At 45.4% G+C, this 24,113-nt stretch overlaps 1 protein-coding gene across 1 annotated transcript in view; it reads left to right on the top strand.

The window, feature by feature from the left end:
- The first annotated feature begins 20,638 nt into the window (after positions 1-20,638).
- BARX2 (BARX homeobox 2) overlaps positions 20,639-24,113 on the top strand; it is a 69,418-nt gene continuing 65,943 nt past the window's right edge. The window contains exon 1 of the mRNA XM_065882726.1: positions 20,639-21,083. Coding sequence (XP_065738798.1) covers positions 20,897-21,083 — 187 coding nt within the window. The 5' untranslated portion in view covers positions 20,639-20,896. The remainder of the gene's footprint in view (positions 21,084-24,113) is intronic.

Here is a 24,113-nt window from a genome sequence, read left to right as displayed (position 1 = left end):
TGTCTGCAGCACAGGGCAAGTTTCTGACCTCAAGACTAGCCCATGCTGAAACCGCACAACTCAGATGGGCCTTGAACGCACCGGTTGGGACTCGAAACCAGCCAAAATTCAGATTGGGACTTGAGCCCTCTGTCTTCTAATTGGGATCACATATCTGGTGTCAGGACTTAACGAAGCTCAGGTTCTTTATGTCTCATCGCAGAAAGAATTCAGTGAGAGACAAAGTGTTAGGTAAGAAGTGGATTTCTTTAGAGAGATGCACATTCCATAGACAGAATGCGATCCATCTCAAAAGGTAAGAACGGCCTTGGGAGGAAGACACTCCACAGACAGTGTGGGCCATCTCAGAAGGCGAGAGGCCCCCAAATATGGCGTGGTTAGCTTTTATGGGCTGGGTAATTTCTTAGGCTAATGAGTGGGAGGATTATTCCAACTATTTTGGGGAAGGGGTGGGATTTCCAGGAATTGGGCCACCGCCCACTTTTTGGCCTTTTAGGGTTGGCCTCGGAACTGTCACAGTGTTGGTAGGTGTGTCAGTAGCTAATGCATTACAGTGACCATATAACAAGGCTCAAGGTCCACTGGAAGTTGAATCTTCCACCATCTTGGACCTAGTTGGTTCTAACCAGTTTTTGTCATGTGCTATGGCTATGTCATTCTTTTAAAAGTTGCGCCCTGCACCCTTCCCTCCTGTTTCAATTCTACTAACAGGCACTTATTAACTTTTTAGGAGATTTTTCTTACATGGAATTGAAATCTGCCTTTCTATTACTTTCAAATATTCTTCCTACTTCGCCCTCTGGGGTCAAAACTGCAAATCAAATACCTCTTCCTGTGTGATATTTGGTATTCTAAGTCTCTTCTTCTCCATGTTAAACATTTCTAATTCCTTGAATTTTCTCTTACATGACAAGCTTTCTTAGTGCTCATTGCCCGGGTGACTCTCTTTGAATATTTGTTCATATTTATGAGCATATGTCTGAGTATTCTCCCCTGAAACCACTCCTGCTTTTTTTTTTTTTTTTTTCTTTCTTTTTTGCATTACGCGGGCCTCTCACTGCCGTGGCCTCTCCCGTTGCGGAGCACAGGCTACGACCGCGCAGGCTCAGCGGCCATGGCTCACGGGCGCAGCCGCTCCGCGGCATGTGGGATCTTCCCGGACCGGGGCACGAACCCGTGTCCCCTGCATCGGCAGGCGGACTCTCAACCAGTGCGCCACCAGGGAAGCCCCACTCCTGCTTATTAATAACCCTTTTAAGGTGAGTGCCAGGAATTGCCCTCCAGGCTTTGGGGCAGACTCACCCAGGCGGAGTAGCTGGGTGTAATCTCCTCCTTTGCCTTCTGCTTTCTTTTTCTACGGACTGATGGAGGCACCTGCAGAGCACTTAGATTTTTTAAGGGGCCACCACGATAGAATGCAGATCCACAGGAATGCAGCCCTGGGGAAATGCAGGACAGGGAGGCTGAGTTTTGATGAGAATAGGATGGAGAACTATCTGGGGAGTTGGAGTTTTGTGGGAGAGGCAAAGCCGAGTTGGGAGTTATCATGGGTGGAGAAATGGGGAAAGGGAAGGGATCCCGAAAAGTCAAAGACGAAATAGGGGCAGGGGTGCCCGGGGAGGTCATCCCAGCCAGGAGGCCAAGAGGAAAGGCCTGGGGGTGTGGCGGGGAAGAGAGGGGTGCCGAGAGAACCTTCCCCTCGCCCATGGTCCAGTGCTTAAAAAGTCTTCGAAATGGCAACTTCTGAACTAAATCTGACGCTACAGTTATTGAGTTTAAATGTCAAAGAAAAAGGATTCCATTTTAATTTCATTTTCATAGACTTCTGCTCTATGAATTTTGCATCAAAATGTTTTACATTTGCACTTATACAAAATGTATGATTGAATTCAGAATAAAAAATGATAAATTACAGAGATACATGTTAGATCTCCTATTCTAACACCAGCCTATTAAGCAAATTCAGTCTTCAATTCAATTCAAATAGGCAAATATTTTCACTAGTAAAAAGCTGAAATATAAATAACTGGCTTATACCTATAGTTTTTTTCCTGGTCAGTTGGTAGGATAATTTGCTGTGCATTTGGTCTCTTTTCATCAAGAGAAAGCAGTGAGGCTCTAATTCCCTATCTATCACTATCTCTTCTTTGTCTCGAAAATTTCTTTCTTCAGAAAAACCTCCTTGGGATGGCTTAGCAGAACGAGGCTTCCATAGCTAGATGAGTGTCTTGGCAATCATCGAGTTCAACCATTATTTCGCTGCAGATGAAAGGACCAGAGATTGCTTACTTGCTTGCAGTTACACAGCTAGCTGCTAGCCGACTGTTAGTCACTTAAGAGAGTGTTGTAATGCCTTTTCGTAGATTTCTGGCGTTTGTTTGGGTAATTCGTCTTCTGTGCCAGAATTCCCAGTCCTCCATCTCTCCTCCCCAGCTCCAGTGTTGCCTCCTCTTAATTACAACAAGTGTACACACTTGGAACGAGCAGAGGCTCTGCCTTTTCTACAAGAAATGTGAAGACCACGCAGAGAGATTTAGGGACTATTTCTAACACATCATCTAAATCAGGTGGGGAACATTGGTGTGGAGGATGCCCGAGAGAAAAATACAAGGTGAGTATAGAGTAGGCAGGTTGCAACTGGTCATGCTTTATGTCTAGCTATTCTCTAGGTGCATCTGCCTGATGTAGACATGGGGATAGGGGAGAGCAGGGAGAGGCTGATGAGACCATTGTGTTTTTAATTTGATTCCCCTGGATGACTGGGAATGAATGGAAACTTTCTGAGTAAACATGTTAATTAACTTCTTTGTGACTCAGTTTCCTCGTCTATTAAATGGGGATAATCACAGTATCGTTTTTCCTCGTCCGGTAAGTGTGAGAATTGAATGAGTTATGCATAAAGCATACAGACTTCTGCTTGGCACAAAGTAAGTGCTATGTATGTGTCGGCAACAATAGTTATTATTACAGACGAGTATACCATATGGGCACAGAGGAAAGAACAGATAATTCTGGAAGATCATAGAGGAGATGACATTTGAGTTGAGCCTTAATATAGTTGTTTGCTGGCAGAGATAGGGCAGAAATAGGTACAGGAGAGGTTAATCCATGCAGACAGAACATCGCATGCATGAACAAGGACTCATGAAGGAGGATGGGGTGACTGAGACTAACAGTCGACTGATTACTCGATGTCCTTAAATACATTTCTTTTCTTTCAAAGATGCAATAAAGGGAAAATTACCAACTTACTTGAAGAAAATATATTCTTACTGTGTTTTGTTCTGCCATTGTCCTGAAAGCACTGATTGCATGTGTATATGTGAAGGCAACCCCCAAAAGCTGACGAAAGCTGTCTTTAAACCTACAGGAGTATATAGACACTTCTACGTCCACACGCATGCCAGTTTCTATGCATGGAGACAATTGTCCTTTGTGGTTGGTTTGGAAATCATCCTGTTCCTGGTCTTGTAAAGTTCAGACTTGTATTGACTGTCGTGATCACAGACTTTTAGACCACAGAGATGACATAATCCAGTGACCTCATTTTATAGCCAAAAGCCTGAGGCCCAGAGAGCAACTTGCTCAGCATTACTACATCACCTGGTTAGTGGGAGAGCCAGGATGAAAACTGGGGTATTGTTATTGGCTGGGTTGTGTACCCCCAAATGCATATGTTGAAGTCCTATTCCCCCAGGAGCCTAGAATGTGTCTGTGTTTGGAGATAGGATCTTTAAAGAGGTGATCAATTTAAAATGAAGTCATTAGGGTGGGCCCTAATCTAATGTGAGTGGTGTCCTTATTAGAAGGAGATACTGGACGCAGACACCTGCAGAGGGAAGGCCATGTGAAGATACAGGGAGAAGATGGCCATCTGTAAGCCAAACAGAGAAATCTCAGAAGAAATCCACCTGCTGACACCTTGATCTTGGACTTCTAGCCTCCAGAACGATGAGAAAACAAATTTCTGTTGTGTAAGTCACCCAATCTGTGGTGGGTTGTTATGGCAGCCCTGGAAAACTAATACAGATGTCCCAACTGCAGGATGCACACTCTTGTAACTGCCTCTACAGATGAGTAAGATGAGGCCACGATGCCCGGCAGGATTTCTCTGCAAGTCCTCAGCTGCTGAGGGGAGATCGGGGCCTGCACTTGGCACAGGGAGAGGCCTCTGACACTCGGCCCTTCTCCAGCCCTGGAAGACTCTTGGAATGAGTGCCTACACAATGTACAACCACACCCTATGAATCAATTGGTACCCACAAGACTCCGAAGGAGTTTCACCAAGTCAACTCAATGAAAAGCCGACACCAATGGTATTTATTCATTGATAATAATGATGGTGATTTAATTTGTGTACAGTCGATAAATATTACTGGTTTATTTGCATATCTTTATCTTGATTGTAGTCTTGTCGTTGGCAAGGACTATAATAATGTACTCTTTTATGTATTCTTTGCTGTCAATAAAAAATCTTCATTACGTGATAAAAAGAGAAATTATCAGCAATAACTCAGACAAACAGTGCCCCTGCTTTGGCATCGGCACAGGGTTGTTTAATTGGGGCCTCTTGGAAACTCTCTGACTCCCTGTTGACACACTGCCATCTGGTGGAGCAGGGCCTGTGGACTGCCTTTCACAGTCTGATGTGCCTGTGTCTTGACATATGTTTGTTCCCATTTCCTGCTGCTTTTCCTGACAGCTGTCCAAATCCAAGGGCGAGATCCATGCAGGTCTAGGTCTTTGCAAAATACTGCAGGAGGCAACAATTGTCTTTGATTTTCTCCTGCTTTGCCTTTCAATGATGCTAGCAGCCTGGTGTTCCCTGTTTTTGGATGAAAACTTGAATCCCATTCACCAAATTAACATTTCTCTCCCTCCCCCAAATCCCCTTTATTTGCATAGAACTCACAGTTTAGAAATTTCTTCTGAAACTACTCTTCATTTGATCCTCAAACAGATTTTTGGAGTAGGCTGGTCTAGAATTTTACCCTCATTCAACAGAAATTTATTGACTATTGATCATGCTCAATACTGGCATTCAGGGGCACAGAGATGGAAAGACCAGGGCCACCTTAATCCACTGGGTACACAAGGCCCAGTGCCTGGACTCCACAATATTTTTAGGGACCTGTGAAAATGTTTTAATTCTTTTAAAATCAGAACCAAAAAACTGAACTTTTAGGTGGAATAAATATCACTTGATTACGATGTATGATCCTTTTAATGTATTGTTGAATTCAGTTTGCTAGTATTTTGTTGAGAATTTTTTTTTTAATAAATTTATTTATTTTTGGCTGCCTTGGGTTTTCGTTGCTGCGCGTGGGCTTTCTCTAGTTGCGGCGAGCGGGGGCTACTCTTTGTTGAGGTGCCCGGGCTTCTCATTGCGGTGGCTTCTCTTGTTGCAGAGCACAGGCTCTAGGCGCGCAGGCTTCAGTAGTTGTGGCACATGGGCTCAGTAGTTGTGGCTCATGGGCTCTAGAACGCAGGCTCAGTAGTTGTGGCGCATGGGCTTAGTTGCTCCACGGCATGTGGGATCTTCCCAGACCAGGGCTCGAACCCATGTCCCCTGCATTGGCAGGCAGATTCTTAACCACTGTGCCACCAGGGAAGTCCCTGCTGAGAATTTTTGCATTCATATTCATCAGGGATATTGGCTGTAGTTTTTTAGTGTCCTTGTCTGGTTTTGGTATCAGGGTAATACTGTCTTTGTAAAATGAGTTGGAAGTGTTCTCTCCTCTTTTATTCTGTGGAAGAGTTTGAGAAGATTGCTACTAATTCTTTTCAAATGTTTGGTAGAATTCAACAGTGAAGCCATCTGGTCCTGGTCCTTGTTGGGAAGTTTTTGATTACTGATTCAATCTCCTTACTACTAATTAGTCTGTCTAGATTTTCCTTTTTTTCATGATTCAGTCTTGGTAGGCTGTATATTTCTGGGATTTCATCCACTTCTTCTGAATTGTTCAATTTGTTCATAGTAGTCTCTTATGATCATTTCTATTTGTGTGGTATCAGTTGTAATGACTCCTCGTTCATTTCTAAAGTGGCATCGGATAGTCAGCCCTCTGTATCTGCAGATGCAAAACCTGCAAATATGGAGAGCTAACTGTTCTCCAAAGATAACTCATTAATTTTTAAAAATATAATTTTGAACTCATATACTTAAACCTGTTTGAGGGGTTCCAAATACGTGCAATTATTTTCATTTTTGAAGCTCAAATTGTATTTTCTTTGACCAGTGAAAGCCCCTTTACTTTGGTTCCTGATTCTTTTTGGCAAAATCCTAGTAGTATTTGATAGCTTCCTTGCTATCTAGAAAGACAAGATGTTCTAGGCTTATCTTATACATTTTCTTCCCTAGACCTGAAAGTCAGCTGTTTTTGTCAAGAAATACTAGCTTCTTTTAGTGGGAAACAGTGTTTCAATTTGAAATCTGATACTAGGTACTATGGTCTGAATTGTGTCCACCCACTTCCCCAAATTCATATGTTGAAGCCCTAGCCCCCAATGTGACTGTATTTGGCAACAGGACCTTTAGGAGGTAACCAAGGTTAAAAGAGTTCATAAGAGTGGGGCCCTGGTCTGATGACCAGAGAGTTCTACTATGTGAGGACAAAGCAGGAAGGTGGCCATGTACAAGCCAGGAAGGGAAGTGAATCAGCCAGTACCTGGATCTGGGACTTCTAGCTTCCAGAACTGTGAGAAATAATTGTCTGTTGTTTAAGCCACCCAGTCAGTGATTTTCATTTTTTTTTAATGGCAGCCTGAGCAGACTAATACACTAGGGGTACTTATTGCTCCTGGATTGGTGATTACTTCTAGCTTCTTTTTTTTTTGCGGTACGCGGGCCTCCCACCGCTGTGGCCTCTCCCGTTGTGGAGCACAGGCTCTGGACGCGCAGGCTCAGCGGCCATGGCTCAGGGGCCCAGCCGCTCCGTGGCATGTGGGATCTTCCCGGACCGGGGCACGAACCTATGTCCCCTGCATCGGCAGGCGGACTCTCAACCACTGCGCCACCAGGGAAGCCCACTTCTAGCTTCTTTAATGGACAAGGCCAAGTAAACTTTATTCCACATTATACAGTTTACAGTCCCAGGATAAAAACACTCAAACTACCAACTAGATTATATAATAGAATGTTTTTGTCACTAAACACTAATTCACTAAAAAGTGATTTCGTTATAATCACTAAAAGGTTGAAAGCTTTTCCCTATACTTTCCCCAGATAGCTGTACTGTATTTTTACGGAGCACAGAATTGCCATTACACAATGTTCTCTCCCTTTTAATCTTCATTTAGACTTACTTTTACAAGTAAGCATGGGATTAATGCTCATCACCCATCTTTTATTTTTCTATGCATCTGGTGCCCAGGATCTTGAGTTTTCCTCCAGCCTTACTGACGTATAATTGACAAGTAAAACTTGTATTTATTTATTTATTTTTAATTTAATTTTTTTTTTTTTTTTGGCTGTGCCACACGGCATGCGGGATCTTAGTTCCCCGACCAGGGATTGAACCCGTGCCCCCTGCAGTGGAAGTGCAGAGTCTTAACCACTGGACCACCAGGGAAGTCTCCCAAACTTGTATTTATTTAAAGTATATAATATGTTAATTTAATATATATACAATATTTATATCTATATCTATACTGTGAAATGATTACCACAGTCAAGCTAATCAACACATGAATCACTTCACATGGTCATCTTTTGTGTATGTTCTGAGAACACTTAAGATTTTCTTTCAACAGTCCTTCTATCATTCTCTCTCTAATCAATTTAGTTGCCTGAAACAAATTCTCTTAAAGAGTCCTTAAGGAGGCCTCATGAGAACTATACTCCCTGTGTTCTTGACTTGATAACAGGAATATCACAAAAGTGATGCTGGGCTCTTCCCCTTGGATCGCATCCGGTAGCAGGTGGTGTTAATTTCGTCCATCTTTTTTGCATTACGCGGGCCTCTCACTGTTGGGGCCTCTCCCGTTGCGGAGCACGGGCTCCGGACGCGCAGGCTCAGCGGCCATGGCTCACGGGCCCAGCCGGACGCGCAGGCTCAGCGGCCATGGCTCACGGGCCCAGCCGCTCCGCGGCATGTGGGATCTTCCCGGACCGGGGCACGAATCCGCGTCCCCTGCATCGGCAGGCGGACCCTCAACCACTGCGCCACCAGGGAAGCCCCCACCTCCACTCCTATCAGAAAAGATAAGCAGAAGCATTTTGCCCTCACCTGGGAGGAATAAAGGATGACCTTTACAGTTCTGTCTCAGAGCCTCGCCAAGTCTCTTGCTCTCTGGCACATATAGTCTAGAAGGACTTGACCATCCTGATCTCCTACAGAACATCATGCTGGCCCTTGACATTGATGACATTTTTCTAGTTGCATCTGGAAGATGGAATTACAAGGCACTCTGGTAAGACGCGTGTGTGTGCTAGAGGGTGGGAGCTCAAAAGTGCTTGCTCTATCAATGAAACTTCTAGGGTCCTGTGGTCTGGGGCATATTGGAACAGCCACTGTTTTTTTGTTTTTTGTTTTTATTGCGGTGTAGTTGCTTTACAATGTTGTGTTAGTCTCTGCTGTACAATGAAGTGAGTCAACTATATGTATAATTATACATCCCCTCCCTCTTGGACCTCCCTCCCACCCCTCCCCCATCCCACCCACCTAGGTCACCACAGAGCACTGAGCTGAGCTCCCTGCGCTATACAGCAGGGTCCCACTAGCTATTTATTTTACACATCGTAGTGTATATGTGTTGATCCTAATCTCCCAATTCATCCCACCCCTCCTTCCCCGCCCCCGTATCCACACGTCTGTTTTCTACATCTGTGTCTCTATTCCTGCCCTGGTTCTTCTGTATCATTTTTCTAGATTCCACGTATATGCATTAATATACGGTATTTCTTTTTCTCTTTCTGACTTACTCACTCTGTATGACAGACTCTAGGTCCATCCACGTCTCTACAAATGACCCAATTTCGTTCCTTTTTATGGAACTGTTAAGCGAGGCACATGCTGCACCTCGCACTGCTCTCCGCAAAGGAGGGGCATGCTATTTGTGGGCCTCTTTGGATTTGGGGGCTTCACATCTGACGTTTGGCCGTGCTGCTCTGACTCAAGCACTGGCTAACCCGTTAGGTCGCCAGTTTTGAGTGGAGCCCAATACAAGAAGCAGTGGCAGAGGTCCAGGCTTCATTTCAAACTGTCCCACAAATTTCACTGTAAAACCCAGCAGACCTAAAATTATTGTATCTCTGGCAGACAGAGATGCAACCTCCAGCCAGCTCCCATACGAGACCCCAGGGCAAGGCCATGCCTGTTCCGTGAACAACGATTCTCTATTTGAAAATACAGCCAACTTGCTGCTGGGCCCTGGTAGAGACGAGATGTCTGACTTACAGGACACCCAGTGAGTGTGCGGCCTGAACTACTGACCTTGAACTGAGTCTTAACTGCTTGACTAAACTACAACACTCATAATACAACGAAGTTCAACTACACAGCAGCATGACAGCGTAGGATGGAAACAGTATCTATGAGGTCAAGCCTGAACACGCCCAGAAGGCCCGAGTGTTTCAGGTTATCTATGGCTGTGCAAGAAACTGCCCAGAACTTCGTGGTTCAAGACAAGCACTTATTTATATGTCAATTCTAATCTCCCAGTTTGTCCCACCCTCCCCTTCCCACCCTGTGTCCACATGTCTGTTCTCTACGTCTGCGCCTCTATTCCTGCCCTGGAAATAGGTTCATCTGTATATACACTACCATGTGTGAAATAGATGGCTAGTGGGACCCTGCTGTATAGCACAGGGAGCTCAGCTCGGTGCTCTGTGGTGACCTAGATGGGTGGGATGGGGGAGGGGGTGGGAGGGAGGTGCAAGAGGGAGGGGATATAGGTGTACATAGAGCTGATTCACTTCATTGTACAGCAGAAACTAACACACTGTAAAGCAGTTATACTCCAATTAAAAACAGAAAACAAAAACCAAGGGCTTGTTATTTCTCATGATTCCGTGGGCTGGGAATTCAGGCAGGACTTGGCTGGGCAGTTCATCGTCTCCATGCTGTGAGGTCTTGAACGTGCTCAGGCTGGATCATCTGAAAGGGCTTCCTTCACATGCTGAGCTCTTCAGGGCTCCTTCACACGGCCACTCTCTTGCCACGTGGCTGATTTGGGTTTCCTCACAGCTTTGTGGTCTGTCAGGGTAGCTGAACTTCTGGCCTGGTGTGTGGCTTCCAAGAGAGTAAGAGTGGAACTGCCAGTTCTCTGAAGCACTAGGCCTAGAGCTGCCACTTCTGCTGTAAGGACTCGTCAAAATGAATCAGAAGGCCAACTCAGATTCATGGGAGAAAGGACACTAGAGTTTAGGGCCAGCAAAGAAAATGTGTCCTTTGATCTGCTTCACTATTTCAGGACAGAATAGCAACTCGTGGCACTTCTGACACAGAATTGAGGTCCAGGAGGCCCCGGAGTGGAGAAGCGGGGAACTTGTTAGCCAATGGGGGAATTCCTTAAACGTCTGCATTGAAAGCCAATCGAATGGTACCTCCTGAGGACCTCGGGAGCTGGTCTGGGCCCAGGTGATGCTCTGAGCCTACGGGCCCCTCGCTGAAGCCGGTCTTCGGTGATGGAGTTTTTTCCGCTGATAGAGGGAGACGTGGCTCCACAGCACAGACGCAGTTCTGCTTTCTTCCGGGAGGGGGCAGTGCAGGCCACACCGCAGGCCGAGACACCGCGGCTCCCTGACAATCCGCTCCTGACTCCACCGCAGGGTCGCTCCAAACAAAGCCGAGGCGGTTCGGCCTTAACTCCGTCGGGAGCCGGGCTGAACTGCTAAGAGGTGAAAAACCTGTGAGAACTCAGAGAAAGCCCGCTTGACAGTCTACACTCTACATGATTATCAAATCAGTTTCCTTGCTCATGAGATTTCTGTTAACTTTTAACACGTGATTGAGACTGTCTGTACTTAAGAGTAACCAAAGCTGCGGAACACATGAGGTGCTCAGGGTTACTATCTGAGACCTAACTTGGGTATCTCCTGACTTTAATATGTTTTCGTATCAGCCTTCTCAGTATTCAATATATCTGTTTTATCTAGTGCTGGGCATTTTTTTAAATGCGGAGGATAAATGAAAAATAGACATTTGTTTAACTGTAATCCCTCCCCCTGCTTTTGTTGTTGTTGAAAATTATAACTGAGATCATTGAGGAATCACTGTCCAGTGGGAGGTATGGTGAACTTGGACTCAGAAGACCTGGGGCTGGACTCGGGTCTGCAGAGTCATTAGCTGTGCATGGGGTCCTCAAGTAAACCACTTACCCTGATTCCTCATCTGTGAAACAGAAATGATGAGATATGTCCTTTTTTCATTCACAGGACTTTGTGACGCTCCCATGAAGCAAGGTATTTGGAACTTTTCTGTACATGGAAGTGTTCTGCACATGTAAGGTATTGTTGAATTACACTTTATACTTTTGAACTTAAGTGTTTTTGAGGAAAAATGATAGAGGTTAATTGTAGAACAATTCAAACAATACTCAAAACTACAGAAAGGAATGTAAATCCCTCAAAATTTCACTATCAAGGAATTATCACTGTTAACATTTGAACATGTCTTCAGACAACTCTGCATGTACATATATACACATGTATATAAACAATGTTTCAAAAATTGAATTGTGTTATACATTCTGTTATTTAAATGCCTCCCCCCACACCCTCAACATTGCGTAATAGCCAATATTTATGGATCTTTAATAATGCGTCAGGCTTTGTCTAAGCCTTTTAAGTGAGTCCTTATTTAATCTCAGAGCAGTGGCATTGAGTGTGTACTTTTTAGCCTGAGTATGTACTTTTATTGTAAAGACAGGAAACTGAGGTTCAGAGAAGTGAAATAACAGATTTTCCGATTTCCTGCCATTTTAAGGAACCTTACAACAAACATATTTGCTTCTGCTTACAGCTTTTCCCACTTTTATTATCTCTTCAGCATTGTTTGTTAGTAGACAAATCAAGAGGGCTGCTTGTTCAAAAATGTCAGTTCTCACACCTACAAATCTCTAGGGGAAGAGACATGGGTTGAGAATTTTTAAACAAGCTGTCCTTGGAGGTTGTTATATGTACAATCATGTTTGAGAACCACAACCTTGGTTTAAATTCCTAGATTGGGATTGCTGGATCGATTTTGAACTTGAGACATAATGCCAAACGGCCCTTCAGAAATGTCAACCAGTTTCCATTCTCACAAACCGTGTGTGACTAATTTAGGCTCTTTTGTTTGGATCTCTCTGTATTCCACAATATTACCTTGTACGTTGCTTCCTAGTTTGTCGTCAGGACAGTAACCTACTTGTAGGCTATTTAGCGCACGTGTGTGTGCACCCACTAAAGTTTCAATTTGAGGTTGAGCACTTTCCTTCAAATATGTTAATTATTTTGAGGTTCAGGAGGCTTTCTGCATATTCTGTTTAATGATACGCTCTCTCTCTCATCTCTTCAACACCTTGCCTCATGTGCTGCTCTCTGTCTGGTCTCTAAGCCGTTGTCTTCGGGGCTGTAAAACCTACTTTTCTAAAATTATACTGGATAAATGAAGGTATAAACTCTGCACAATTAGTACCCCCAGATGGAAAACAAATTCTTGTTCTTTCCACAAGAAGTCGACTACAGTCTACCCTCTGCCCCCCCCCCCGTTGGATCCCCCTAGTTTATCCTATTCTTAATCTAGAGTCCTTCTGCCGAGTTCTCCAGTCTTAATCCTACCAACTTCCAGTCTCCCCATGTCAGAACTAGAATCCTTCCCCTTAGCTACGTAAGCATCGTTCCTTTACTGAACTCCAGATTTTGTAAAGCAAGATTCTCCTCGTACTAAAGTTCTAAATAAAACTCTTTTTCTCCTTTTCAGAAACTATCTTCCTCCTACCTAGGAAACTAGATTTCTTTGAATTTCTTTGTCCTCAAAGTAAAGAGCTATTTCCTCTCCTAAAGGAGACAGAAAGACTTTTTTTTTTCTTTTACTAATTCATTAACAACTAACCTTTGACAATTAAGATACAGACATCTTACAAGGTATACACAGACAGCAGCCTAAGAGGTCATGTACCCTGGAATATTTAGTAGGAGGGTGAGTCATCTCAGACTTAATATAAAGTATACATTAGTCAGTTTATGACAATTATTATTTCTAATTGTCTGTGTCTTAAAAACAACCTTTAAATCTATGCAGAAAATAAGGCTGTGTAAAACTAGACATAGGTAGGTTGTCTGTATTTCATGTTGCCCCCAAAAATATAAAAACGTCTTTTTCTTCTAATACATTTATGCAAGTGGGAGCTTGCATTCTAATACAGCTTTCTGAACCAAATCATTTTATAAACTCTTTTGGATCCGAGGATTTTAAATCCATGAATGAGAACATGAATGTGAAAGGAAAAATGGGTTAATACAAGCAGAATGTTAAGCTGGGGACCTGAAACTTTCTCTTCCCTTCTCTGAGCGTTTGTTTCTCCCTGGGGCTGTCTCTATGTGATCCGGAAAGATAGTGAGCTGAAATTCCAAATATTCTTTGACAATTTCACATGAGACTGAAAAAAAAGAAAAGGATAGTATGGTTTTGATTTTATAGAGAAGCATTCTGTGCAACAGCGATTTAAAGAAAAAGCTGTATTCGCCTATATTTGGTCATTCAAATAATGTATCAGATTTCCTGAAAATAAGGACACAGGCGAACAGGAATGCTAGTAAATTCCAGGAGAATAAACACTATTCGGTGATTTCTAGTACTGCTGATTTTATTTTTCAACGTTTAACAAACACCAGTCTGGCTTAGTTCTGGCGTGGTCTCAACCTTGAGAATGTAGAATTCAAATGAGCACAGAATTGTCTCAGAGACATGGCTACGCCATCTTCATACCCATGACATTTTGGACTGAAGATCTGTCAGAACACCTCCCAAACATTAACTGATAAAAATCAAAACCTCCTTCAGGAACTGATTTCAGAAGAGAAAGTTAAAACCTTTTGAGCTATATCCACTTACTGTCTACCCTGAGAAAACAACCCATTGTTCTGCTGTACAAATGACTAATTTGACTAATTTTTTCCCCTGGCTTGGCAGAATCTTTTATTGAACTGATTGAAATGACCAGATGTTTCAGCAGCTTATGTAGACATAATCTAAGAGACTCAATAATTGACTTAAGTAAACGTATCAGGATGTGGACTGGCAATAGAATTTGAGGATTCTCTGTTCTGTGATGACTTCAAATCCCTTTTTAAAAGTCAGGCTCCTTGTGTAATTGAAATGCGCAGAGATTGGCACCATCTCAGTCATTTACTTTAGTAATTTATAGCCTATTTAGATCTGAGCATCTCTGTAACTTTTGAAAGAAAGCAAGGAAAAGCTTCAGTATTAGAGACCTATAAAAATTGTCTGTGAGGCTGTCTGCTCAGTGAAATGAAATACTTCTCTGCAGAAAAATCCCCAGATGAAAAGATTGCAACAGAATTTCATTTGACTCAGATTATCTAGAAAATGATACAATTGCATTTTCCTTAAGTTTTTGAGTGTTTTTTATGAGAATGTTTAATGCCAGAATTCTCCATGTTATTTTTTGATTCTCCATTTTGCTTTGAGCACAATTGCTGTGTTGTAATCTCTAGTGAAGATAAAAATATTCATTATAAATAACTCACCGAGGTCAACTTTCTCTTAAAAGCCTATCACCAGAAGAAAGATTTCAAATTGTGGTTTATTCCTTAGAAAAGGAAACAGTCTGCACATCTTTCCATGCCTAAAAGCCTGCTAACCTAGGCTGAGCGTGGGACGGAAAGATACAACAAATGTCAAACTTTGGGCTGGACGACTCACTTAGCCTCAGTTTTCTTTTCCCTCCTCTAAGATTAAAGATTCCTCTTGAATTTGTTTAGGAAACAAGGTTTCCGAATGTTTCTTATTTCCCTTTTTTTCCGTTGTCCTTTCCTACCCTTCTCTTCATTCCTATATTAAAGAAAAAAAAGTTTATAGAACCTAGGCACAGGCAGGCGTGCACACGCCGCCCCCTACACTTAGACCTAAGTGGGTGATTAGCACCTGTGTCCATGAGTGCATACAAACTTCCTTTTCCTTAGAGCTTGGAGAGCAGAGACCATTCCATTCTGATTGGCACTCTGCACCCAGTGTTCTTGGTAAACATTGTTCCATATTAGCATAATAACAATCACACCAGCAAGTTAATCATTCGAGCGTTGTTTTTCCTTCGTATGGTCAGAGGCAGACTGGCTCCACAAGTCTTCTCCTGCGCTGGCTGACACAGGAACCTTCTTGTCCTTGATAACAGCCCATGCCAACGACAGGCTGACTGCTCATTTTCTTTGCAACCCTGCCTCGCTGGGTTCATTGCTGCTGGCCTGCTCTGTGTTAGGGCGGATTACAGAGAATTCACATGAAACCTAATCGAGGCCTGCGTGATGCAGAGAAGAGAATAAAAATACTTTACGAGATGATCTGGATGAGATGTCACCCAGTGGGTGCAGGATCATGGCGGGCTTTTTCTGCAGACAGAAGCCATAACAACGATATATGAGCCATTCTCTTGTGAAGCTCTGGTTAGAATGATTGACGCCTGCAGATGTGCTGAGTCTGTGGCTGCAGGTGCCAGATGTTGAGTAGCACTTAGGGACGCTTGGTGGCCAGGGCCATTTCCTTCGGTTAACGATGGTCCCTCACCCTAACGCCAGCTCCTCTCACTCTTTATTTCTTGGTTGATTCTGGGTTCTAAACATTGAACAAAAACCAACCCAAACACATGAAACAGCAGTGGCTCTGATGCCTTTTTAAAAAGGCAGTTTTGTTTTGTGATGGTTTTTGAAAGCGAATTGATTCTTTTATTGAAATCAAAGTGAAGGCAGTGGGAAGCCTGGCATTTCATGAGTTAGTGAGGTGCACACAATCCTCCATGGAATCCTCCAGTAAAGCTGAGTTGGCTATCATCACCCCATGTTGTGGTTGAAGACCAGAGGTCAGGGAAATTACTAAGTGATTGGACTGGTAATGGAACACAGGTTTGCCTGACTCAAAAGTTCTTTCCACTTGCCCCAGGCAGCCAGGGCACTGCTCCATGGCATATTCAAAGTGATTCTCCTCTCTTGTGGCAGCTTTCTCATTAGTGAGGGGTATCATGTACAAAAAAAAAAAAAAAAAGTCAAAATCAGTGATACTCCAAACATCAATATCCATTTCTACAATATTATGGAAAAGATAGGAGTGATTAAATTTTATTTTCCTGGCTATATCCAATGGGATAATTGAGACACATAGGCAGAAGTAAGGCTGTTTCATGTCAGGGTAGCACAATTTTAAAAGGGAAATAATCAGCAAAACAAATGGCTTTAAAAAAAATTTTTTTTAACGAATGGTTTTAATCTGTATACCAAGCTTCTAAAAAGTTGGAAACTTTTGGATGATTTACTGCATTTTCACCCTTCACATAACTGTTAGGTGCTTTGTAGATACAGCCATCGTCTTTTTTTTTTTTTTTCTGTAAACTTTTGCTCCAGAAAGATGTTTTGAGAAAGAAACACCTATTCAGACATTTCCAAGCCCATTTGTCAAGTGGATTACATTTGTGCCCTCTCTTAAAAAGACGCTTTACAGTGTATGAGAGCAGTTTTTGTAAATTAATATCATCATTAAAAATAAGCTGGCTTTCTTCTCTTCCTTCGGCTTCTTGTTGTGCAAGTCTGCGGTGCTGGGCTCCGCAGGCAGGAGTTTTGGCATGGCCCTGGGGCCCAGGGGAATATTAACTTACAAGGCTTTCCCTATTTTGTTTTTACATGTCTGAAACCATTTCAAATCTTAGCAACTGAAATACAAGTTATTAAACACACTTTACTGGCGTGTAAGGAGGGCTTCCGCTCCACGCCCCCCACTTGTAGAAGATGATTGCAAATGAGTTCATGTATTCGGAAGACTTGTGCCCCGGCCGCTTCTGACATCTACCTCGACACAAAGCCCAGGATTATAAAAGGATAGTTACACAAAAAATGAAGCTGAGCTCATTTACCTAGGGTTAGATCCTATTTAAATGCCATCCTAGGGTTTTTAAATACCATTTTGCTTTAATAAATTTCATGTGTTCTAGTTGAATGGAGACACTGGCTGTCAGCTGAAATGGGAAAGAGTGATTCTTTGGTTTCTAGTTGTCAGAACCTTTTAACTTTGCACAGGTGTCTTTGCCTCCTTCCTTCTGGCTGGGCTCTATCCCCAGGAATCAGGCGCCGGATGGGGGAGGGGAGCTGATCTCCTGAAGCCTCCTGGTGATGTGCGTTTTTATCCCCTTCCATTCCTGCCTGAGCAAGCGTGGCTGGGTACAGACAGGTCTGTGCCTCTCCATGTCTGTTCCTCCCGGTAGAGGGGCAGAGACACTGCCGGGGTACAGTCACAGGAGGCTGGGAAGTGTCTGTGGGTCTCCAGCAGCTGGAAAAGGTTTGAGGCTCTTAGGCAGATGTTTGCTGTTTCAGCCACTTCATTAATGTTGGAAACAAAACCCCTGACTATTCCTGACCAAAGCCCCACTTCATGATTGACAGCTGGGGTGTGCTTCTTCCCACGAAAGCCCTTTACAGTCTGAGATCAGGAGAGAGGGAGTGCAAAGAGAGAGATGAGTGCAAAATGGGAATTGGGCTGGATGCCGTTACTGAAAAACCAAAAATATAAAGGAAAGAGAGGCTCATTTAAGGAGAAAGACAAATGGAGTACAACTAGTGAAGATCTGAAGTCCCATCGTGTGCTCGGGTCTTACACACATTATATAATTATCCCAGCTTTCATGCATTAATTTATTCATGACAGGTACTGAGAACCTACTATGTGCCAGTGCTATGCTGGTATTGGTGATACAAGACGAATGGTCCAGTGGGTGAAAGAAATATGCAGAAGGCAATAATACAGTAAAGGAACCTCTAAGATAGAGGTAGGAACAGCAAGGACAGCCTTGGGGAGTGTGGGCTCTTTCCCAAAGGAGGTGACATTTGAGATGGGCCTTGAATTGGTTTTCCAGGCAGCGAAGGAGGGAGGGGATGGGGTGCCGTGGGCATTCCCACTGAAGGGAAGAGCTGCGTAGTCATGGTTTATGAAAGGCTAACCTTGTGAAGTAGGTATTATGATTTTCATTTACAAATGAAAAAAACTGAGGCTCAGCTTTGATTATAAGCGACAGAAAGCTGAAGGTTCCAGACTCCCAAGATCTGGAATCTCTCTTTCCAATACCTGGGGACTTGTGCTCTCAGACCCGCTATGAGATTTCTTGCCTCTGTGGTAGAAAATAGAAAAGATGGAAAATCCAATAAGCTATTATTTAATTTATTGGGTCTGAAGAGAGGGAAGGAAGAGAGGAAGAGAGGAGCAAGGAAAGGAAGAGAGGAAAGAAAGGAAAAGAGAAAGAGATGGAAGATGCGGAGGAGAGATGGGGGAATTCGATCCAGCAGAGGAGGCCCAGAGTGCTGGGAACAGTGGGGAAGGGGAAATGGACGGAAGCGGAGGAAAGGGGCCTGTGGCGGTGGAAGGAACCGGAAGAGCCGGCGAGGCTAGAGGACGGGACAAGAGGTGGAGGAAAAGACTGGGCCCGAAGAGTAACGGGGCGCGCGCGTAACGTGAGGGCCCGACAGAGGGTCCGAAGGGCTAACGCTCGGTCCCTCTCCAGGGTCACCGGGTGCGGTGCAGAGGCTCGGGGGTCTCCCCCACGCCGCGCCCTCCAATCCCACCAAACACGCAGTTTCTCGGCGCTGCCGACAGCTCTGCACTTTCCAGCGGGACATATAACTCCCCACCCAACAATGTCCTCGGTGCGAACGCCGCGCCCCTGGGAACGGTCCCCCGCTCGTGGTGCATTGGGTCCTTGCTCCGCCGGCGTCCAGGAGGACCCCTGGGTCGCAGCGCCGAGCGGCGCTGCCCGGGCTGAGCTGGGAGCGTTCTCGGCCCCGCGCTGGGCAGCGGACAGGCCCTGGGACCGGCCACCGCAGCCGCGGACGCGCCGGGCCCAGCGCGGCGACCTCTGGGCTCTGCGGCGGGACGCGCGCCGCCACCGGGACACCTGGCCGCAGCTCTCGCGGGCCCTCAAGCCGCCTCTCCGGGAGGAGAAGAATAAGCATAAGGAGATATCATGAGAATAAACGAAAACCGTTCTAAATGGAGAGGAGGAGGGGAGGGGAGCCAGGGCGCACGCAAACACCTCGGGAATGAAGTTCCTCAAAGGCGCGTTGCGGGCCACGTCTAATGCAAGGCTCTGATTCGGTTTATTACTATTTTTTCTCAGTGCCTATTAGTTCTCCAGGCTTTCCCCTTCCCTCTGAATTGAACCACTGGCCCAGGCGCGCGCGTCCACTTGCTTCCGCGGCGACTCGGGCTGCAGGGCGAGCAGCTCTGCAGCGAGCCCGCCGTTACCCGGGGCCGCGAGATGTCACCATACCCAAACTCGGTCTCGGAGAAGACCATCCGCGTCTGTAATTCTCAGTCTCCTTACCGTGCGTTTCCCTTCCGGCCCCGTGCAAACTAACTCCCAGGCATAATTGCGCGAAACCGGCAGCACCGGCAGATTCTGCCGAGCGCGGGCGAGGGGGCAGGACGCGGGCAGCGGGACGGTCCGGGTGCCGAGGCTGGGTGGGGTCCCCTCGCCCCTCGCCCAACTGAAAACAAAAGTTCGTTCAGATACTGATTGGGACAGACTCGGAAGTTAGGCGCCCAGGAGGCAGAAGACAAACCACCTAATGAACGCGTGTCTTCGCGGCTCCCCCAACCCTACGCGTCGCCAGGGACCCGGGGGACGAAAGCCGTGGTGCCAGGGTATCCGGCACCAGGAGCCACGACCGGTCTGACTCGCCGCACCCGGCAGTCCCGCTGCGCTGGCCCTTCTGGGGACGAAAAAAGGTTTATAAACAGAGCTCAAAAATAAAAAAGGAACACGTGCCTTTGATTACTTTTTTTTTTTTTAACAGTTTACTATGGGGATAACGGACAGGGCAAAGGTCATTGATGGTTTGGGATCTCCGTGGAACGGTCAAGTTCGCGATCACGGCGTACACTCCGGGTGCCGGAACGCACGGCCTGGGAGCCGGCTGCGAGCGTAGGGGACGCTATGGGCGGGCGCCGTCCTTGGGAAACGGCGCGCGGAAGTCCACGTGGGGAGGCAGGAAGGCACCCAGCTCCTCGGGGGCGCCGGTTCTGGGGCCCGCAGTCTCGGGAGCCTCGGCGAAGTCTCGACTTCTTTCGACTAACAGACCAGGACGTGTCCGCCCGCCGGGTGCCGGCGATGGGAGCACGGCTGGGAGCGCGGCATGCCCGGCGCGAGGGTGGCGCGCGGGGCTCCGCGTGGGCAGCGGCCCCCGGAGGCCTAGGCCGTTGGCGGGGGCGGTGCGCGCTCCCCGCACCGCGCGCACACACGGGCGCGCACACTGCACACACACACCTGGAGCTCGTCCCAGGAGGGGGGCGGGGAGGAGAGCCGGAGCGAGTGTCTTAAAATAGGCACGCAGACCAGCGCGAGACGCTGAGAGGCTGGAGAAGGCTATCAAGAGCGGTGGGCACGAGGCGCGCAGGTCCGCCCCGGTTGGCACAGGCGGGCTGGGCGGGGTGGGCGCCGAGCGGCCGGCCCTCCGCGCGGCTCAGCACCAGGCCCTGCGGGAAGCGCGCGCTGATTGACAGCTGCACTGTTCCCAAAAGGCTCGGCGAAGATGCTGATCCGCGGGTGGGTCTAGACGCGCAGCCCGCGCGCCCGGTGCCGGCTCCCCTCCGCACCTCCCGAGCCCCGCCGCCTCCCGGTCGCCGAGGAGCCGGCCGGAGGCCCCCGCCGGCGCGCCAGCCCCGCGGCCTCGGGCGGCGGGCGCTCGCCCGGGCTCACCATGCACTGCCACGCAGAGCTGAGGCTGAGCTCGCCCGGCCAGCTCAAAGCAGCCAGGAGGCGCTACAAGACTTTCATGATCGACGAGATCCTCTCCAAGGAGACCTGCGACTACTTTGAGAAACTTTCCCTCTACTCCATGTGCCCGTCGCTGGTCGTGCGACCCAAGCCCCTGCATTCCTGTACCGGTAAGACGGCCCGCGGGAGCGCAGTGGGGTGTGGCCGCTTTCGTGCCGGGGTCGGGCTCTTGACCACCTCTGTCCTCCCACCCAAGGGCGAGAGGAAGGGGCCCGGGAATTGTGGGCCCCTGCAAGAGGACTAGACTTGTCCGAGGCGAGCATTGCAGAGGCCTCTGCAACCTGGAAGGGGCCCGGCAAGGTGTCAATGGCAAGGTTACAAAGGCAGTCAAGGCAGCGCGCCCCCGAGAGCCGGCCGCCCCGCAGCGCCTGGGATCTGCTGGCAGGAGAACCTTCCTCCTTCCCAGCGCTGCTGTGGTTTTCAGGAAGAAAGTTCAAACCCTTGACCTGGTTGAGCACTTAAATCATTGTCTCAGGAAGTGGCGTTGCTTCTCACCTTGAGTTAACTCGTCCAACTTCCTCCTGTCTCCACTGGGAATTTTACAAGTAAGTCAGTATCCTGAGGTTCCCCACAAAATCCGCTGAACTTTACTTAAAAGGATCTCCCTCTGGGGAAGTAGTTCTGGAATGTGTCGTGTTGTGGAGCCAGCTGAGGAGGTCAACCCTGTGAGTTTTAAGTGACTAAAAAACAATGATCGCAATAAAAACACTCCTGAAATCTGGTTTGCTTTCTCCACAAGAACGAGACCCGTAATAAAAATAAAGAACACTTCATAAATATACTTTAAAAGTCATACGTTTATGTAGAAAATAAACCCAAAGTTATTTCTAAAAAAAAACGTGCATTAAAAGAAGCTCCAAGTTTCATAGTGCCCTGGCATTATAAGGATTTAGGCTCTCCAGACGCGGGTCTAGCGAAAAAAAAAATTGAAGCAATTTTTATTAAAAAAGTTATTGACCCTGCTTTCAACTGAAGGTAAAAATTTAGTATTTCCAAACCGAAAGGACCTTTGAGGGTATATTTGTTGCATGGGTAGCATGAAATAAATGAATTTAATTGTACTCACTTTGAAAAAGTAAAGTGAAGAGATAGCAGTGGTTTTGAAAGATATTTTTGGAACGTTCAGGCCAAGAGCTGCTAGTACAGTGTGCTTGGAATACTGCATTTTCTGTTGATTCCATTGATAGGCTCTCTAGGACCATCAGTAAATACGTGTGTAAATACATACAGTAAAGTTCTTTTACAACCAACTTGTTCCTACATGTGTTTGGTAATAAAATGGGTATTATACTCAATTACTCCTTTGTAAAATACATTTTGTCTGTAAGGTGGAATTAGGCCTGGTAGCCCAGCACAAGACTTGTAATACTGCATTTTAAAAGCCAAGAAATATACGAAACAAGATACGAAGAAGAAATTTGAAAAGCAAGATAGATATGGTTGATGTTTTTACATTTGTGTGTCTGCCATGCGTTAAACCTGGGATGAGTTGTCTGCATAGATCTTGGAGCGGGGAACTAGGCTGATTCTTGTTTTGAGCGTAAATAATCGTTTGCCATGAGAACTCAAATCCCTTAAAGGAAAAAGAGAGGATCCGTTTTAATCGTAAATCTCTCGCACCCTGAAAAGACACTGCGTACCTGGAGGTCCCTAGGACAAAGCAGAACAGCTTCTCCCAAGCACCTAGGCATAGCCTGACGCCTGCAAACTTTTCAGCGACTTCGCGCCATGCATTGACTTGAAGGCAGCTTTTCCTGGCCTTTAGCAGTCACAGAACTGGATCATAGAAATCATGCCAGAAAAAGAGTAGTAAACAGCCTTCAAAAACAATGATCCAGTCATCCGTCGAGGCTAAGTTCTGTGTTTTATTGAACCTTGTGTGGCACATACATCGGAGGAAAATACAGTGATTTATATGTACTTTTGTGAGTATTAAAAGTGAATCACACATATTTCACGAACTAAAAGTTGTGCTCAGCCTCGTGCTTTTGAAGTTCTTTGATGGTTTGTGGGAGAGGGTGGTTGTTGGCACTGGCGTTCTTGCCTTATTGTTCCCATGCTTGATTTCTTTACGTCGTTCTTTTGCAAATGTGTTGTGATTTTGCTCTAGTTGAGATTTAAAATATAGAAACTGGGATTTGCCAGTGGAATTAAACCCATAAAAACTGGCTACAATAGTCCATCCTTTCAGATCATAAGCTTTCAGTGGGTTTACGATTGCAGTTAAAGCCTTACATGTATTAGATCATGGGAATACCATTAGCGACTTCTCAAAGGTTTTGCAAATACCATGCTTTCAAAGCATTTTTGTTGCTTTTAACAGTTACGTTCAGGATCACGAATCTTAACTTGGATGAACTTAATCTTTTTTTATTAATTAAAAAAACAGCAATAAGTTGCTGGCATTCATAATGAAACTATAGATATGTATTTTTTTTTCTGGATAGAGATAAATATTTAGCACTTTTGGTGGAACCGATGCATAAAATGTTCAAATCAAGTGAAAGGCATAAATTGGAATTAAAGTTACTGAACCATCTCATCCTTTGGTTTGCTGTTTTAAGATTTATATAACTAACAGAAGTGACCTTTGTCAGCTAAAATAATGAAAACTAAGATAATAAAGTGACCACCGTGAACAGTAAATACATGAAATCGTGGTGGAAAAAAGCTACAGTGTTGAAAAAGCCGCTACGTGATTAGGCAAACCGTGTCGTTCAGATTTAGCAAAATCCTAATGTCAGTTTCTGATCCTGATCTCGGGCAGAAGAGCATGTATAGTCAAGTAAATGGAGAAATGGAAACATTTCTCATCTGGTAGGTAATCACTTGACAGTAATTTATTATTAGACACCCTAACCTTGACGGACTACTCATCTTCGAAAACAATTGTTTATTTGAACAGGCCCTTTCTTATGAAAATAGAGTAATTTTAGTTTTAGGAGGCGATCTCCAGATTGATTTAAGTTTCCTAATAGATCTCCTGCATCACATAATAGATATTGAGTAAAGGAATCCTTCTCTTCAAACCAAACTAAAGGAACATTTGTCATTAAATTTAAAATAAAATTTAAAAACCAAGCCCAAAGAGAGCCTCCATTTGAAAAAAAAGTTTGTTTTTCAGACTGTTGAGGTATGGA

Source organism: Phocoena phocoena, chromosome 8 (assembly GCF_963924675.1).
Source record: "Phocoena phocoena chromosome 8, mPhoPho1.1, whole genome shotgun sequence".
NCBI classification, from domain to species: Eukaryota; Metazoa; Chordata; class Mammalia; order Artiodactyla; family Phocoenidae; genus Phocoena; species Phocoena phocoena.
Note: the sequence above shows the minus strand (reverse complement) of the source record. Positions and strands in the feature narration are given on the sequence as shown.